The following is a 17638-nucleotide window of genomic DNA, read 5'->3' on the forward strand; positions in this document are numbered from 1 at the left end:
GTGAAAAGTTTAAAAAAAAAAAATTAAGCCAAAAATAAAAATCCATTGCCCCCCCAAAAAACAACAACAACAACAACAAAAAAAAAAAAACCCATAAACTTGGGAAAGGGAGAAGGAAGTGTTTTGTGTTTCAGCTCAGAGTTTGACGGTGCAGTTCATCATGGCAGAGCAGACATGGCAGCAGGAGGGTGAGACACTGTCATTTTACAGCCACAGTAAGGAGACATGGTGCTCTCAGCTTGTGTTCCCCTTTCTATTCGGTCCAGGACCAGGACCTCAGACCACAGAAGGGAGCTGCCCACATTCAGGACTGGCCTTCCCACCTCATTTATAAATGGCTCTGGAAACCTCTTCACGGACATAACCAGAGGTAGGTCTCCTAGGTGATCCTAAACGCAGCCAAGATTAACCATGGCAGCCAGCAAAGCCTCAGAAGCCGAGAAGTATGGGGCGCGTTCCTCCCACAGAGGAACCCACGCCATGGACTCGTGCAGAATGCTAGTCTGCAGCACTTTTTGAAGCCACCAGGTTAGAGACACTTGGTATTAACAGCCACAGAGACCAATTAATACATGATCCATTCACGAAGGCCAAATTAAGCCACTACTCCACTGATGTGCCAAAGAAAAGGGACCACAACTCAAGCCTCACCTCAGCGCCACCCTGGAAGTGGTGCCAGAAGGGTCCTGTGGATAGAGGACACAGAGAAAGGGTCCTTGTTTTTAATCTAGTACCCTGTGTCCTGCCAAACAATGCCCAGAACAAAACCAACTCTTCTAGGCCCCAAAGGACAGCATTTCTGAACCAGACTAAAGGGCAAAAAAGCAAGTGTGGAAGCTAAGCACTGCGGCGCGTCCCCACTGAAAGGCTCCCTCTAAGCAGCCCTGGATTGGCAGGATGCCAAAGGGAGCGCTGCTGGCAGCACCTTGGGTTCTATTGGAGAAAACTAGAGCTTTATTTGGAGCCTGTATGCCCTTTCAGAGCTTTCAAAGAGGAGCCAGACAGAAGGCAAGAATGGAAAGGTCCGCCTGATAGAAACTGTCCCAAAAAACAGGAAGGAAGGAAAGTTCATGAAGACAACTGCGTCAGCGACTAGGTCAATGTTGTATAAATTTCCTGAGAGACTGAAACATTCCACCTGCAGGGAAACTCCTTAAGCAGGAAGCTGAACAACTCAAAATAGCTGCAGGAAGTCCCTGAAACGCACCAGATTCTCTACGCCCCTCCCTGCCAGAGAAAGGAGCTGAAGAAAGCTTAAAAATGTCTGAGACCAGCTGGGCTGCCTAGAGGAGTTTTAGGCCAACTGAGGCACCTGAAAGAGACACTCTTGAACCTGTTGAGCTGCCTATAGATTGCAGTGTGCTCCAGGCTCCCAGCTTTTGTCAGGGGTCACCCATGCTAAGGTGGCTTTGGTGATGCAACTGTCCTTGAGTCATTTCTGCTCCTGTAAGTAACCCCATACCCTGAGTAACCCCGATAAAACTCACAGTACACCAAGTTGGACTTCGGTGGTATCTGTATGTGTACTCTGGTCTGTCATGGGTTTCCCATCTGGGGTGAATAGACGTGTGTGCCTTGTTTCTCCAGGAAGTCCCATCACACAGCCATCAGCACCCTCCTCAGTCAGTGAGTGTTGACTGAACTACGAAAGTGTCAACAGGGCAGTGGTGTGAACACCAGCAGCTTGATCACGTGGTTAACACACGGAAACAATGTTTCTATTCTAAAATCTACCTGGACTCGATGAGCTGTTACGTAGTCAGAACCTGAATTCATAAAAGACAAGGAGCTTTCCTCAGCCTGTGTCATGAAACCAGAGATCCATCCTACCACTTGTAACAATTCGTGTCTTCTAGGTGCTCACAAGAATCACTGAACCAAGTGACAATGATAACACCATTCAGAACAATATCCGAGTTTTGTTTCAGTGCCTTTATTCAACATACACTGTAGTTACTAAGGAGAATGTCCTCTTTTTTATTATTAACTGAATTTTACTATTAATATGGGGCACAAACAAGCATGTGCCCAAGAGTCACAGGAGTTTGAACAAAAGGTGTATTCTGTTGGTCCTGACCAGTGAGACAGGACCTACACAAGACAAGGCTGAAGATTAACCAGAGAGGTCCTCAGTGTTCCTGGGTTAGTTTGCTCTCTGTTGCTATGATAAACACAGGGTCAAAAACAACACGGGGAGGAAAGGGTTTACCTGGCTCACAGGTTACGCTCCAGCATCAAGGGAAGCCAGAGCGGGCACTCGGCACAGGAAGCTGAGAGAGGAACTGGAGAAGAGATCATGGAGGAGCACTGCTTACTGGCTCACTCAGCTTCGTTTCCTATGTAACCCAGGACTGCTTGCCCAGGTGGGGCACTCATCACAGTGGACTAGGCCCTCTCACATCGACCATCAATCATGAAAATGCCTCCTACGTCTGCCCGCAGACCAACCTGATGGAACAGTTCCTTAGTGGACACTCTCTCTTCCAGAGGACCCTAGTTTGTGTCAAGTTGACAAAAAGCCACCAGCACATTCTCTGAGGCATTCTTGGTCTCCTCCTGAGTGAACATGTCCTGTTAGCAACTGTTCCACAGCAGGACTGCTCAACTCAGCTCCTCTGCTTTGAGGCTTCTGGCTGGAGGTCAGTGAACAGTGGGCATGGGTGGCTAGAAAGGGGCTGGTTCACCCATCTTCCCATTCCCAGTTTGAGTCAAGTTTACACCGTTGGGGCTACCCAGCTGACAGGGCCCTGTGATGACATTATGGGCAACTGCTCCAGCTTTCAAGGAGGTTTCTCTTTTTCAGGGCTTGTGACTGCCTGGAAACTCTGAAAACATTCTTCTAGTGTATCCAGATCAAAGGTAATTGAAATTTCACCGTCCTTCTATTTGTTGACAGAAATCCATACAGATGAGCTACCATAACCTATGCTATAGCTCATATTCCAAGTGAATACCACTGAAATTACATGACAAGCTACGCATTACAAACCATGGACAGAATCCTTGGAAAGCACTGCATCGAAGCGTTTCCATCTCGGTCTTCACTCAAGTGTGACAAGCTAAAGTCAGTCATTTCTGGGATGATGAGGATATTTAAAAGGATTAAACTGAAAAGCATGTTGGAACTTAGTAACCAACCTCTATTTGCTATGTCTAATGTCATTTCTATAATCCGGAGGCTGAGGCAGGAGACTGCATGCATTCAAGGTCAGCATGGACTAGAGTGTGACTCTCCCTCAAAATAATTTAGTAAAAATCCTAGAGATGCTAGAGAGATGGCTCAGTTCTTACAGTGCTACCCACAAAAGCATGAGGGCCCCAGTTCAAGCTACATAAAAGCCAGGCACAATTATACGGGTCTGCAATCCTGGCACCCCCGGAGACCCTGTCCATGTAGTCTTTCAATTCCACCCCTCTGGGATTTCTCTCATTTCAGCTTCCTGACACTCCATCTGAAACACTCAAGCTCAAGCTCGGCCCTTATTAGTTACCACCACCCTGGGCAACCGGCTAATAATGGCCATGGCCATCCTCCCACAGACACGGGACCTTTCTCTGGCACAACGGATAGGCTGCATCATCCCCACAGCGTCTATGGCCTCCAACTGCAGGTAGAGTGCAGAATGAAGTATGGAGCCCCAGGGTGGAACTCTGGCTCCCCCTGTCTCTCTCTCTCTCTCTCACCCCACCCCAACTTAAGTTCCCCCTCACAGACTTCACAGATAAGCTGAAGAGAAAACAACGGTTCTTTTCACATCACCTAAAGGAAGACATTTGCCAGAGGCCTGTGCCAGCTCACCGCCTACTCATAAATAATGTCCGTCCTTTCTACAAAGACTGGTTGTTATTTTTCTTCACATTCTTATCACTGGCAGCACCTTGCCTCTCATGTCGATAAACACGTATGGAACCTGGATTATGCTTCCAAGGTCACAGTCCATAAATAAAACCAGAGCCACAGAATCCCATTGTGGGTATCTGGTCCAACTTCCTGTCCATATAGAGGAGGAAACACAACCCTCAGCTTGTGTAAAGCTCTTGCATACAATTTCAAAGTCAGTGAGGGCTTTTAGAATTGCTCTTTTCCACGATCAATCTATCCACAGAAAACTCAAAACTTGAGGAAATCACTCCATGTCCTCTAGGATTTACAGCCACCACGCCCAACTCAAGTGTTCAAAGTAGTAAAAATAAGCACATGATAAAACCTGGCTGGCGGGAACAGTCCGACTTGTCCACACCTGCCTTCCCATCTATAGTCAAAGATAAGAGCGTCTCCCTTCAGTGCACAAAACCCACACCGTGACAGAGATCTCAGAACCCTAAGACCATCTCAGATATGTTTGTCCCATCTACATGAGACAGACGCAGGGACCTCGTCAGATACCCAACTCTGGGAAAATGGACATGTCTTGGGATTCAGTAAATAAAAGAGACCAGGAAATCAACAAAGCAAAATTATATGTAAAGTTCTAAGAAAAAAAATCCCCATTTTATTATTTTTTTTCTTATTTTGTGTTTTTTGAGACAATTTGTTATGCAGCTCAGGCAGGTCCAGGTCGTCTAGGCTGACCTCAGAATCACGGCAACCTTCCTACCTCAGCCTCATGTGGGTTGGGAGTATTGCGCGTGTGCGTGTGCATGTGCGCGTGTGTGTACATCACGGCCCCCAGCTCCCCCTTGATTTTCACGCAAACAGCTGAGGCTCAGGGACCCTGCAGTGGGTCCGCCACACAGCAGTCCACCTGCTCAGCAGAAACAGGGCTTCAGGCACACTTGTGTCACACAGATCTTCAGAAAAATCAACAGGACATGTGACTGACTAGTTTAGGTAAACACTAGCAGCCATCTAAAGAAAGCCCGAGGCTGGTGTGGAGCTACCGGGAAGAGGAGTGACCCCTGACGCAGCATGCCAGTGTTTATCTTTCATGTGCTTTCCTTCTTCCATCTGACCCAGGCAGCAGCCTGAAGTGAGAGTCTCCACCAGGCTCCAGAATGAGCGTGAAATGCCAGTTACAGCAAGAGGAGCAGGCTCACCATCCTGAGAGCAGCGTGCGGTGCGGGCTCTGCCACACCATTTTCCACATGATCGTCCATGTTAGCTCCACACTCAGTCCCGGAGTCAACTTCCTCATGTGGACATGAGAAAGGCACACAGTTGGTGAGTAACGCCAAGTCAGGACCCAGGGGCCTCCACATCCATCCCTCCTTCCCAGTTTTCTTAGACGTAACTATGAAATTTTATTATTTCCACTTAAAGGAAGAAGAAGAAAACAACTTCTCAAACTTCCTACTGTGGCCCATTTAAACGTCAGAAATGGACGTTCTTAATTACCATCTATTCTTTTTATGTGTCAGGTTCTGAGTAATTATTTTTAGGGAGAAAATCACAAACAGCTGTTCGAAGCTACATCATCTCTGAGCCGCGTAACAGGCTTTGATCACTAGGGTAACTAAAACCGAAAGAAAAGTAGTTCAGGCCCACGTTTAAATTTGGCTCTCTGCATCTAAGGAGCCAGGAGGGAAGGTTAACAGTATTTATCTGGAATGATTTATGAAAAAAAAGAAAAACATTTTTTTTTTAAACTCCATTAAAATAGCCTTTCAATTTAACCTCGGGAGGCTAGACCCAGACAGGCCCCATACATCATCCTAAGTTAAATAACGCACAGAAATGCCCAGGCCCAGGAGAGTGGGCTTCAGTACGAGTTCAGAAAGTTGGCTAAAGAGCCAAGAGCAACATGGATAAGGAGAAAGCAATGTCTGGCTTGTTTTTAAGAGCCCAATGGACACGTGAAACTCCCTACACTTGTTCTCACCAAGGGCTGATGCTTGAGAGGCAGCATGTACTCTGGGCCGTGGCTTCAAATAGCCAATTAAATTTTATGTGGGTCTATCCTGCTCCTCCAGGAGAGCCAGAAACTCGGCCAAGCCCGGGAAGAGCTTTCCCAGCACAGGTGTACTTCATCTCTCTGAGGGGAGCAGGCGACTAACAGGCTGACCAGGGCTTGTCCAACAGGACTCATTCCCTAAGACAGCCAAGAGAGAAATGGGAAATGGGAACTCCATGAAATCCAAAAAGGACAAAGACCCATCTAATATTTAGCCTGGGCTCTTCTTGGCAAAACCCATAGGGTCACAAAGACAAGACACAGGGTGTCCAAGAGGGCAAACAGAGGCCAAGGATCGGGAAGATGGCTGTAAAGTCCTGCCTGCCACCACCAAGCCCCTTTCCAGAGCCAGATAGCACAGAAGAACAAGCCTCCATTGAGGGCCTGCCCAGGTTTCTGTGAGGGTCAGAGCAATGAAAAACCTGTTTCATCTCAAAGGTAATAAAATGAAAGCCCTGTTTAATCACGGAAGGCCTGACTTTAAAATGTTCCTAATGAGAACTCCAAAATAGTTCGGGCAATTTTACTACCAACAAAAAAAGTAGAAAATTCGATGTAGTCTTTTCTATGATATCAAAGGAACGTGTAAAGGCTCCTCTCCAGCTTCAACAAACATCTTGGGTGTTTTTGTTTTGTTTTGTTTTTTTAATCAGCAAGGTGTTACTAGGAAAAATATGTGATTTATTTTGAACTCCTATCTCCCACTGCCAAGGGGTTCAATGAGCTTCAGGGTAAGCACCCCACACCCCTAAAGCTGCACTTCCAAGACTTCTGATACCCTGTAACTGTCATGCGCCTACCATGTGCTTTGCTGTAGCACTCACTAGGTATACAGTAATGACTGTGTCTGATCAGACCTTGGGCATTTTGATTGCTTGAACACCACCCAGGGAGAGGTGGCACAGACCTCCATCTCAGAAGTGAGACAGGAAGATTTATGAGAGACTAACTTGGGTTACAGAGCTAGACTCTGTCTCAAAAACAAACAAAAAGAACCAATAACAACAACAATCCCCACAGTGTTACCGTCTTGTTAGAGAATTCCAGAACACAGTCACAAAAAGTTGATTTATCCACAAGGAGGTCAACACAGCATCCCAACTTCCAAAAGACAGAGAAAGGAGGTTTTCTGTCTGGACCAAACGCCTCATTTTTCAGATAAGGAAACCGAGTCTGATTCCAGGGATGTAGGGACTCCTTGTCAGCGTCAGATGGGAGCCAGAGATTTCCAGGCTAATTAGAGGAAAGGCCAGACACTGTGAAGGAAGAACACTGCCCTCCGATGGAGCTTGGCCATTTTGGGATTTTGATAAATGAGTTAGGCGGGGAATGGGGACGATAACTAAACAGCCCAGACTGGAAATGTGGAGGATCTTGTGGGGGGGGATGACCAGCTGAAATAGGAGCCTCCCAATAGATTAAGCTAGACCTAAAGAAGCAAGATGAGGCAGATCTCTGTGAGTCAAGGCTACCCTGGCCTAAGCAGTGAGGTTCCAGACTAGTCACAGCAGCACAGTGAAATACCGTCTCAAAAGGACTAGACAGGGTATGACTAGCGCGAGCGGAAGGGTCCTGTGCACTGGAGGCCAGTGCCACCTGGCCTTGGTGTGAACCCCAGAAAGCACCGATGGTGAATTCCCTCATCATCTTTATGCTGGGCTGGCACCCAGTACTTCCCAGAACTGCTGTGAAAGTCCAAGGCAGGAAGCTACAGAGCTGCTTCGTGTGTAGATGAGGAGAAAGCAGCACAGCTGGAGAGCAATGTCCAGTCAGGACCCAGGGGCACGGGCCTGCTGCAGGCTGTGAGAGACAAAGCCTTGCCTACAAGGTGCTCCCACACTACTGCCACATTGAATCAGGCACACAAGTCTCCGTTTTCCACCATCTGCTACTGCAGAAGCTACAGTGAAGGCCAGTGGCTCAGAACTGTTACGGAGGGAGTGTTCCTGCCTCCAGTAGACCCTCAGGGCCAGGGCCCTGCCTTCTCCCAGGATCCCCAGGAGTCAAGATATTCACACTTAGTCTGGCAGGCAAAGGCGGCAAGCCACACAAACTTTGAGAGCTACGACAGACAACTTTAAGGAAATCAAAAAGACACAAACAGAGGTAAGAGCCCAGTGTGATTCCCGGCCCTGACCACTGGAGAGGCTGCACTCTGTCCACTGCCTGTACCCCCGTGTCTGCCAACCCCAAAAAGGCACGCAGCATCTTCTCACCACCTGCTGGATTTTCCCTAGTGCTACCAGGCCTGCTCAAGAGGCAAGACCAGGCTCTACCTCCTCTTTGGCTCTCCCCAGCTCTTCCTACAGTGTCCAGCTGAGGAGGAGCTAAGCACGGGGAGAAGTGGCCATCTGCCTCTCCAGCCATCCTCCCTGGTGGAGCAGCGTTTGTTTCCCAGAGGGGTCAGGAGAACCAGACACATAAAACCTTCTCAGGGACCTTCACAGGAGGCAGCCTGATGGGGGAAGGGAGCCCTATGCCTCATGTGCAATGAAGGTTTTCCAAGGCCTGGGACCCACTGTGCTTTATAAACTTGGTAAGAGGAGAAAGCTGTGTTATCAAACAGTGAGGTGTGGCTTATGTGCATGGTGTTTTCAACATCAAGATGATAAAACACCAGGCCAGAGCTTCCTATAAATGTTGGTTTTGAACTTTCCACTGTGTAGAGGAAATACCTAAAAAGATGTCCAAGTTCAACACTAAAGAGGCTCACCTAGCTAGCCTCGAGTGGAAAAAAAAAACGGTGTTTACTACTCTGGCTTCCCAAAAGGCTCAATTCTTCATTAAAAATTTTCTAAAGGCAAGAAAAAAAAAAGATGAAAATCGCCATGAAGAATATGGTTTGTTTTCTTGTGCAGAAGCTGGTCAGGGAGCTTGCATTTAAAATGAGTATTTTGCCGGCATCCGTATTTTAACACAAAAGTAGTAAGAATAGGCCCAGGAGACTCGATCCCCAGGGAAAGACAGGGTTCACTGAAGACAGACCCCCTTAGGAAGCTGCAGAAACTTCTGGCTTCTTGCCCTGCTCATCTGCAGGACAAATGCTCGTGTGCAATGAGAATATGTTCACTAGGATGTTCACTTGCCCTTCTGGGAGAGGGGGCCTCTTCCAGGGTCAGAAGGCCTTGGTGAACTCTTAGCAAAAAGCTTTAAAGCAAAGCGAGTAAAGCAATTATGGGGAGCTGGTCTGGTTTCTGCAGTCCTGAAGCCACTGTCCGTCCTTCCTTCACATCCTTGGACCGACCAAACCACCATAAAGCCTTGACGGCGTCCAGCTGTGGGGGGGCCTGGACCCTAGCTATTCTTAAAGAGCACAAGGCAGAGATTTAGAATCTGCTCCAGCCAGGGACATGCTGATATCCATCTGCCTCTCTACAGCCAGTTTAAGGAAAACATCTGTTGCCCGTGGGCTGAGGAGGTACACTCAACCCAAATAGAAAAAGACAAATAAAATACGAGTGGAAGAGACATGTTAAAACTACTAAAATCTAATTGTAAAATAAATTCACTGTAGCATTCCATCGGCAAACACTTAATAACCACCAATCATCTATCTGCCCAGATACATGGGGGTGGGAGGTGGGGCATGGAGATCAGAAAGCAGATCCCTAACCCTGAGAAGCCAGCAGCCAGCGGCAAAGGCATATAAATGCCACAAATCCTATTAAACTCCCAATGTGCACCCAAACACTGTAGATTTTATGTGAACCATTTTTCTTTAATCATGAAACATGAAGTGTTACTTACTATTGCCTCACTCCAGGGATTTGAAAGCAGGTACTCAGAAAGTTGCCCAAGAGAAACAAACAAGTATCATAAGAGAAAGTGGAATTTTCACCCCAGGCAGTGTGGTTCCACCTTGACAAGGATACAAAGAGGTCTGCAAAGGGAGGGTTGTGTGGGGAGGAACCAGCCACTGCCTAAGGCACAAGGCTAAACTAATAGGGCTATTAAGGGCACACATGAGTTTCAGGAGAGATGGAATGAAAAAGAAGGGTTAAACATGGAAAGAACAGCTCTACCAAAAGTTATGACGGTAAATATTTGCGTGTATGCATGTGTGTGCATATACAAGCATGTATGTGCTTGTATATGCACACACATGAGAGAATGACCTCAGGGGTGTTCCTCTGGTGTCATCTACCTTTATTTTAAGACAGGATCTCTCACTGGCCAGGAACTGACCAAATAGGGTAGGGTGGATGGCCAGTGAGCCCAAGGGAGTCACTTGTCTCCAAGTCCTCCACTCCTGAGATGACAAGCAGGAACTGCCAAGACAGGTTTTTGTTTTTGTTTTTAAACATGGGTTCTGGGAATCCAAATCAGGTCTTGTGCTTGTATTTGAACAGCTCAGCTGTTGCTCCAGTCCCGGTGAAAGAATTTTAAAAGACAAAAAACAATTCTATTGCTACATAGTGTCTGCACAGTTTCTACTCAGATGGTAGCTTGGTATGGAGTGGTGACCTTTGCTCTCTGTCAAGAACCACAGTGGAATACAGTACAGAGATCCCTCAGTCTGTGCACACATTTGATAGCTCCTCTACCCCAGCCTGGACAGGAACACCATTTCACAGAGAGCATTGCTGGAGCCTGGGCCCCTAACAGGACCAAAAAGGAACAAGAAATGAATACTTCACCAAACCAGTCTGGCAAGGCAGAGAGAATACTGGGGGAGGGGAAAGGAGGGCCATGTGTTCCAGAAGGCAGAATTCTCAGCGGGTGGCAGGTGCTTTCCCAACGTATTCTACAATTCTAGAAATTAGCAGTGGCTTTGTTCACTGGAATATGAAGTCCTAGGCCAAGTCCTTGAAAGATGAATTCCTCAGCAAGAAAATTAAAAAGGTACAAAGGCCGTTTGCAATGTGTGATAAAATTGGTGGCTTTAAACACAGCCATTCTGAGCTTTATCTTTCCCTGAGACACTTAAATTCACACTCCCTGAACAATGTTCTGTGAAATAAATATAATTTACTGAATCATATCCCATAAATGATTAAATGATGGGTTACCACCGTTAATGCCGACTATTAAGTTTCAGACACTCTAGCCAACAGAAATAATGAACGGATTGCCTCCACTTTAGAAACAGGTGTGTTCCAAAAGGCTCTCTGGGTTGGCTGTTCGGAGTCAAGACTGATTTTCTTTCCCTACAATCAACGATCGACACAGTGGCAGGTAGCCAAGAGAGAACACAAAAAAATGACGCATGAAGTGTGCTGAGGGGTCTCTGCCTGGTCAAGGTTAAGAAGTGCAGTCTCTGTTTTGGGGACCTCAACAGGTTACACCCCCATAATTGGCATGGCGCCTTAGTCTTTAGCAACAGATGCTTAAGCACGAGGCTGGGAAGCAACTGGGGCAGCGCTCTCAACGAACAGCATGGGACGCTAAGGGCCTCTGACCAAGAGCAGTGGAGAATAGTGACTCCACCGGTTACCCCCACGGTCCCTTTCCTGGGATGTGGGGGCAGCGCTCTTGTTTCCACAGCTGCCACATGGAAAGTCTGGGCCAAGAGTTTCTAAGCTCTCCATACAGGAAGGCCATGAGCTCACTTGCTCCCAATTTCCTCATGTCAGGATGATGTTATAGGGGCCCAACACACACGCACACCAGAGTGAGAACTGCCTGTGGTAACAACAGATTAAACCGCAACCCACTGAGAGCACCATCCTTCCCTCCAACACCAATGTTAACATATACATATCTTTAGATGTAGTTATACCACATAATATACATTAATCAGTTATACTTGATACACATATATATCTATATAGGCATGCTGTATAGAATATATAAAACACACATACACACATAATGACACCTATTTGTGTCTGGGAAGTCAGAGTAAAACTAGCTAAGCCATTCATGTAACTATATGTACAGGTGGCTCATGTACAGATCTGAAAAACAGATCCCTCAGAACCAGAACAGGAGTGAGGTGCCTGAGCACACAGACACTCTCCATCCACCTCATGTCCCTGGCCATCGGTGACCTTCCCGCTTCTAGACGCCCACACCACACCCTTGGACAAACCCCTGGCTTACTGGAACTTCAAAGGTCTCCTGGGTGTCATCCAGCATCTGGATTTTGACAGTCATGAGTTTTCCTGAAGGTGTAGGTGGCGGTTTCTGTCCTCGTTCCAAGGTGCTGATCCCCGAATTCTCCGGGCCCCCCAGACGTGATGCTGGGGTGGGCTTCTGCTCTATTTCTCCCATGATGAAAGTAGCTTATATGATATCTGCAGGAAACGACAAGAGAGATGTATCAGAAGAAAGGACTCCTCTAAAACTACCCTGGTAATTCTTGCAAAATCTCCTCCTGCTTTGAGACTCTGCACCAGGTAAAGGAGCCCTCCACGCCTTCTCCACACAGGAACCACATACAGCAGCCTCCAGTGTACCTGCCTGAAATGTCACATTTAAGCATTCAAATCTTTACTCATATTGTTCATTTGCATTTTTGCATACTGAATGTCTTATTCTTTTCTAGCTTTGTGGTCAGCTCTTAATTATTCATACTATAGCCTCGGCTGTGTTCCACTCTATCACTCTGGGTCTCCAATCACCAGCTCTACTTCTCACACCTTTAAAGTTGGGTGGGAAGAAACAAACAGGACCTAGGCTCTGTCATTAAAACCCACTAATTATCTTGTAGGGACTCGGTCACATCCTAAGGAATGTGGTCATTCTGCAGAATGAGAAGGCCACACACCGAGGCTTCCCAGTTGATAAGCTGAGAAAATAAACATACAGAGAGATATACGAGACTGTGGCCAGGGCTTTGCTCTCCATTTCTGAAATTCATCTTGATGGCAAGAACGCCACCATTCGCTTCCTTTTTGCCACCCAACCCTTCAACTAGCCCTCCTTCCCAAGAAGCCAAAACCTAAGTACAATCTTCTTTGCTGCTCCCCAAGTAGTCCACCCTTCTCTCGGGGTACCCCGCCTCTGTCCTCTCCTCCCACACTGTCTCAGGCTCTCCCTGGCGGAACACCCTTCCTGCACCTGGAAACTTCTTTAATTGCTTAAAACATCAGCTCAAATGTCACTTCCTGGACACTGAGTGCAGAGCTTGGATGCTGTTGTCCACTCTGTGCTCACAGTTTGAGCCAAAGTCACTCCATATGGCTAAGCCTGGTGACCTCCCCCAACAGCACAAGGAACACCCTAAAGAGGCCTTAATCGTGAGTGTTCTCTGTACAAAGACCTACTGAGGCTCAGTTTGGCACAAAGTTCGAGATGGTTGCTGGAGGACTGGTCGCCAGCAGGGCACTATCTGGCTTCAGATTCTGTGTCAGCAGAGCACACAGGAAAGAGATGTCAATTCAAGATACAACTGTAAAGGGGGAGGGTCTCTATGCGGGAAGAGGGGAAAACTGAACTCAGCTTGGCTACAAACCTTGGACAACACAAACAAAACAAAACAAAACAAAAACCACGAAGCACAGATGGGAAAGGCGTTCTAGGAAAGTGAACAGCGCTTTGTGGGGGACCTAAGATGCTGTGGGGCTGGGAAGAGGGCTGCTGGCAGAGTACTTGCCGGGCTCATCCCCAGCCCTGAGGATGCAGAGACGGGAGTGCCCTGGAGCTCACAGGCTAAGCACAAGCAGATGAATGAATCTATATTAAGAGAGACCCTGTCCTGGGACCTCCATACATGTACAGAGGAGGAGCTCCTAGAGGAGGGAGGGAGGGAGGGAGGGAGGGAGGGAGGGAGGGAGGGAGGGAGGGAGGGGAAGAGATGGCAAGATGGAAGGATAGTGTGAACCAAGACTAAAGAGTTAAAGATAAACTTTGACAATGGGCCAAAATTAGACTCCCGAGACCCTCAAATGCCTGGCTGAGAACACAGCCTTCACCCTGTAGGCAGTACTGAGCCACAAGGACAAGAATAATGACACCACAAAAACACAACTTTAGGAAAACGGACTGGTAGATGACATACGACGTGGGAAATGAGGGGAGGGCAGAGGGAGTCCATCTTCAAAGCGACCGTTATGACTCATACATGAGGTAATACTTGAACAGAGAGATGGAAAATGAAAGATTGCCTGATGAGCCCGCTTTTGTAGACAAAGTAGCCCAGTGTTGCACGTGGCTAGCTATTGGGAGAATGGGTGAGATTGGGATGATTGGAAAACGTGAAGTCAGGGCAAGAGGGAGGCAGAAGAACAGGGGTGGGCCTGACCTAGGCTTTTAGGAGGTGGGGATGGACATAGGTTCTAGGCTTCGAGTCCATCTTACTGTATGTCTTAGTTAGGGTTTCTATTGCTTCGATGAAACACTATGACCAAAAAGCAAGTTGGGGAGGAAGGGGTTTATTAGGTTCATACTTCAGCATTGTGGTTCATCACTGAAGAAGTCAGGACAGGAAATCAAAACAGGGTAGGATCTCAGAGGCAGGAGCTGATGCAGAGGTCATGGAGGGGAGCTGCTTCCCGGCTTGCTTAGCCCATGTTCTTATAGAACCCAGGACCAGCAGCCCAGGATGGCATCACCCACCGTGGGCTGGGCCCTCCCCCACTGATCACTAAATGAGAAAATGCCTTACAGCTGGATCTCAAGGAGGAATTTTGTCAGCTGAGGCTCCTTTCTTTGATGACTCTAGCTTGTGTCAAGTTGACACACAAAACACGCAGTACACTGTACAAGTAAAAGTCATGGGTGTGAATAAAGGGGGTGATTGTGGAACCCCAAAAGCAAAAGACTAACCGTGTCCCATCGTGAAGGGTCAAGGGGGATGAGAAATCAGAAAGGAAGGAGGGAGAATACAGAGGCACTGAGTGACGGAGACGAAGCTGAGGTGCTTCTGACGACTCGGAAAGGCACAACACTCGGCTCTGATCCTTGGGAACAGCCAGCTGGCTTGTAAGCCTTATTCTAGAAGGTTCCTTGCCCAGCTCATTCGGCTCCCTCTCCTGTAGAAGCAAGTCCCCAAGAAGTTTCCCAGGAACTTCCTCATGGGCCTTTTTCCCTTCACGGTAAAACCTTCATAATCTCACAATATGCATAGAGTGGTCCAAAGACACTAGGGTAGAGTATGCAGCCCCACCCACAATCCGCATCACTGACTCCAACTACTAGGATCTGCATCCCACAACCCATCAGAAAGGGACACGAGCACATTTTAGGAAGCACCTCGCCATTTGCTTCTCCCACCCCCATCATCCCACACTGAAATGTGAGAGGCCACTACTTACTCTAATACAACCCTGAAAGTCTGGGTCCCATGACAGGGAACCGTCAGTTATAGACCAGCTTTAGGAGGACTAGCCCTCTCCTTCCTACACACCCACTGAAGACTCTACTCAGTTACCTGATGTCTTTCTAATCTCTGGCACAAATAAACATTCACCAAGCTCCTGCTTGAATCTGCTTGGTCATGTGGTCCAGGCTTAAGCAGCTCATCTCGATGTATTGAGAGACAAGACTGGACTATCAACCTACAATTCTGAGCATGGTGTCTTCGTTGAGTGAAGACAGGACACCCAGGGGTGCTCAGTCAGTCAGGTGTGGGTGCTGCTGGATTCATTATGAAGTCAACTGGGCTCAAGATCCTCTCCATAAACCATGCAAAATTACTTCTATGAATGTGTTGTTATTTGATATCTTATGGTTAAAATAATATAACCTTCAGGGTAGACCACACTTGCAGTCAAGTGCATCTTCCCCATTCCCAGCCGTGTGTGTGTGTGTGTGTGTGTGTGTTTTACTGTGTCCTGAGCCCCAAGCCAGGGAGCTGATGCCAGGTAGGAAGGGAGGGACCTATTCTCCCACATCACTCCTCAACCCAACCAAGGTGCAGGAGTTAGAGCTGTACCCTCCCAGCTCTCCCATCCCCACAGCCCTGCCTATAAACACATGTCTTTTGTCCTTATCTCCTGAGATGAAAGTCTTCATTCCCAAGACCCTCGGGTGTATGTACACACTTCTAGCACCCTGGTTTCTAAATCCCCACCCGAGCTTGATTTACAGACCCGGTATCTAAACTTCCTTTCTCTATAGCCCTTAGATGACCCCATTCTTGTACTACTTCTGAGTATTGTCATTTCCCAAAGGATGTCACACTTGCTTTGTTTACATGCTAGAACGTGGACGGCTGCTGAACATAGAAAGCTCTGTTGAATTCACATGTAAACCCAGTCACAAGCTTCAAGTGACACATCCTAAGCAAGCCCAGAGAACATTGCAGGGATGCTTCGAATGCTTGACATCCCAACTGAGAAGCCCACAATCCTGCAGTGTTGTCTTCCAGGGAAACAAGCCTAACCAACCCTGTGCATACATTAACGTGGGCTCTGTTCGCCTCGGCTGACTTCCCCAGCCGCCTGGACGCCCTGAGGGACGGTCAAGGAAAGGACAAGTTACCAGTACTGTGGCACTCCACACTTAAAAGTTAGGAGCTTACAAAGCTACTTTGCTCCTCACATCTCCTTGAAATGTCACTTCAACTGAGTAAAGGAACAAAAACTGGCAGAGAAACCAATGAGAGCTGTTGTGCCACAATATCCCTGCTTCAAGAGTTCCTCTTGGAACTTCCCCAAAAGCAATAAGGAGCTCAACATAAGACGCACACTCCTTCCCTGAGATGCAAAGACATCTGGACTCCCAAGGGGTGGCCAGACTTCGGTGAAGGTCACACAGAAATGCCTGGCAAGTTCTGTCCCAGCTTCAGATCTCAGACCAATATAAAGCCTGATTCTCCAGAACAGAATCCCCTGGCTACAAACCAGCAGTGGTGTTCTCAGAAGGACAGAGGCAGATGTGCAGAACAGCTTCCCTGGGCACAGGTAGGACCAAGTGAGGAACCCCACAAGCAAGCCACATGGAAAGGGAAGAGGGGAAGGCAGAGACCACAGCATAGACACTGCCAGGCTTCACCTAAGTTTCTGTTACACACCCCAGGAGCCCTAAGAACCCCTCCTAGCCGGGGCAGATCCCTGTGTGTGAGGTTCCTACAAATAGTTACCTGATAAAACAAACAACAAACACAAAACACAAAATGAAAAACACAGCCTCCTCTACTAACGAAGGTGGGTCCTGAAAAGATGCTGGGGGGGGGGGAGCGAGGGAGCGAGAGGGAGCGAGAGGGAGCGAGAGGGAGCGAGAGGGAGCGAGCAGTGGGAAGGGCACACCTGAAGTTCCAGTGCTCTGGAGGTTGAAGCCCACAGTGTGAAGCCAGCCTGGGCTACACAGCATGACAGTGTCTCAAAATGACAAAAACAAAAAAGAAAGCAGTCATAACAAATGTCAGGAGGTCACCGATGACAGAGATGTCACTTGCAACAGATTAAACTTTTGCTAGGAAGTGGGCATGGTGGCACACAAGTGTAATCCCAACAACACCGGGGGCAGAGACAGGAGGGTCTGCAGCTCGAAGCAGCTCCACCTGCTGAATTGCCCAAACATACCATCCTAAGTTCACAAGACTTGATAAAATGAATGAGATCATATACACAAAAGCATATGGGGGCCTAGAAGAAACCAAGGACCCCAGAAGGAAATCAGCACAGAGGCACACAAGGGTGACAAAAGTTCCTAATCCGAAATCTGAAACATTCCCAAATCCAAAACTTCTTTAGTGTCTCACTAGGTAACTCAGGCTGCCCTGGAACTTGCTCTGTAGAGCAGCTAGCCTCAAAAGTCACAGAGTTCTGCCTGCCTCTGTCTCCTAGCGCTGGGATTAAAGGTGTGCACCAGCATGCCTGGCCCAAATCCGAAACTTTCTAAGCACCAATATCATGTCCCAA

General features: G+C 47.7%; 1 protein-coding gene across 1 annotated transcript in view; it reads right to left on the bottom strand.

Moving 5' to 3' along the window:
• Positions 1 to 12123, bottom strand: part of Farp1 (FERM, ARH/RhoGEF and pleckstrin domain protein 1) — a 200605-nt gene extending 188482 nt beyond the window's left edge. The window contains exon 1 of the mRNA XM_059273188.1: positions 11934 to 12123. Within this exon, the coding sequence (XP_059129171.1) occupies positions 11934 to 12104 (171 nt within the window). The 5' untranslated portion in view covers positions 12105 to 12123. The remainder of the gene's footprint in view (positions 1 to 11933) is intronic.
• Positions 12124 to 17638: the final 5515 nt, after the last annotated feature.

Source organism: Peromyscus eremicus, chromosome 9 (genome assembly GCF_949786415.1).
Source record: "Peromyscus eremicus chromosome 9, PerEre_H2_v1, whole genome shotgun sequence".
Taxonomy (NCBI): domain Eukaryota; kingdom Metazoa; phylum Chordata; class Mammalia; order Rodentia; family Cricetidae; genus Peromyscus; species Peromyscus eremicus.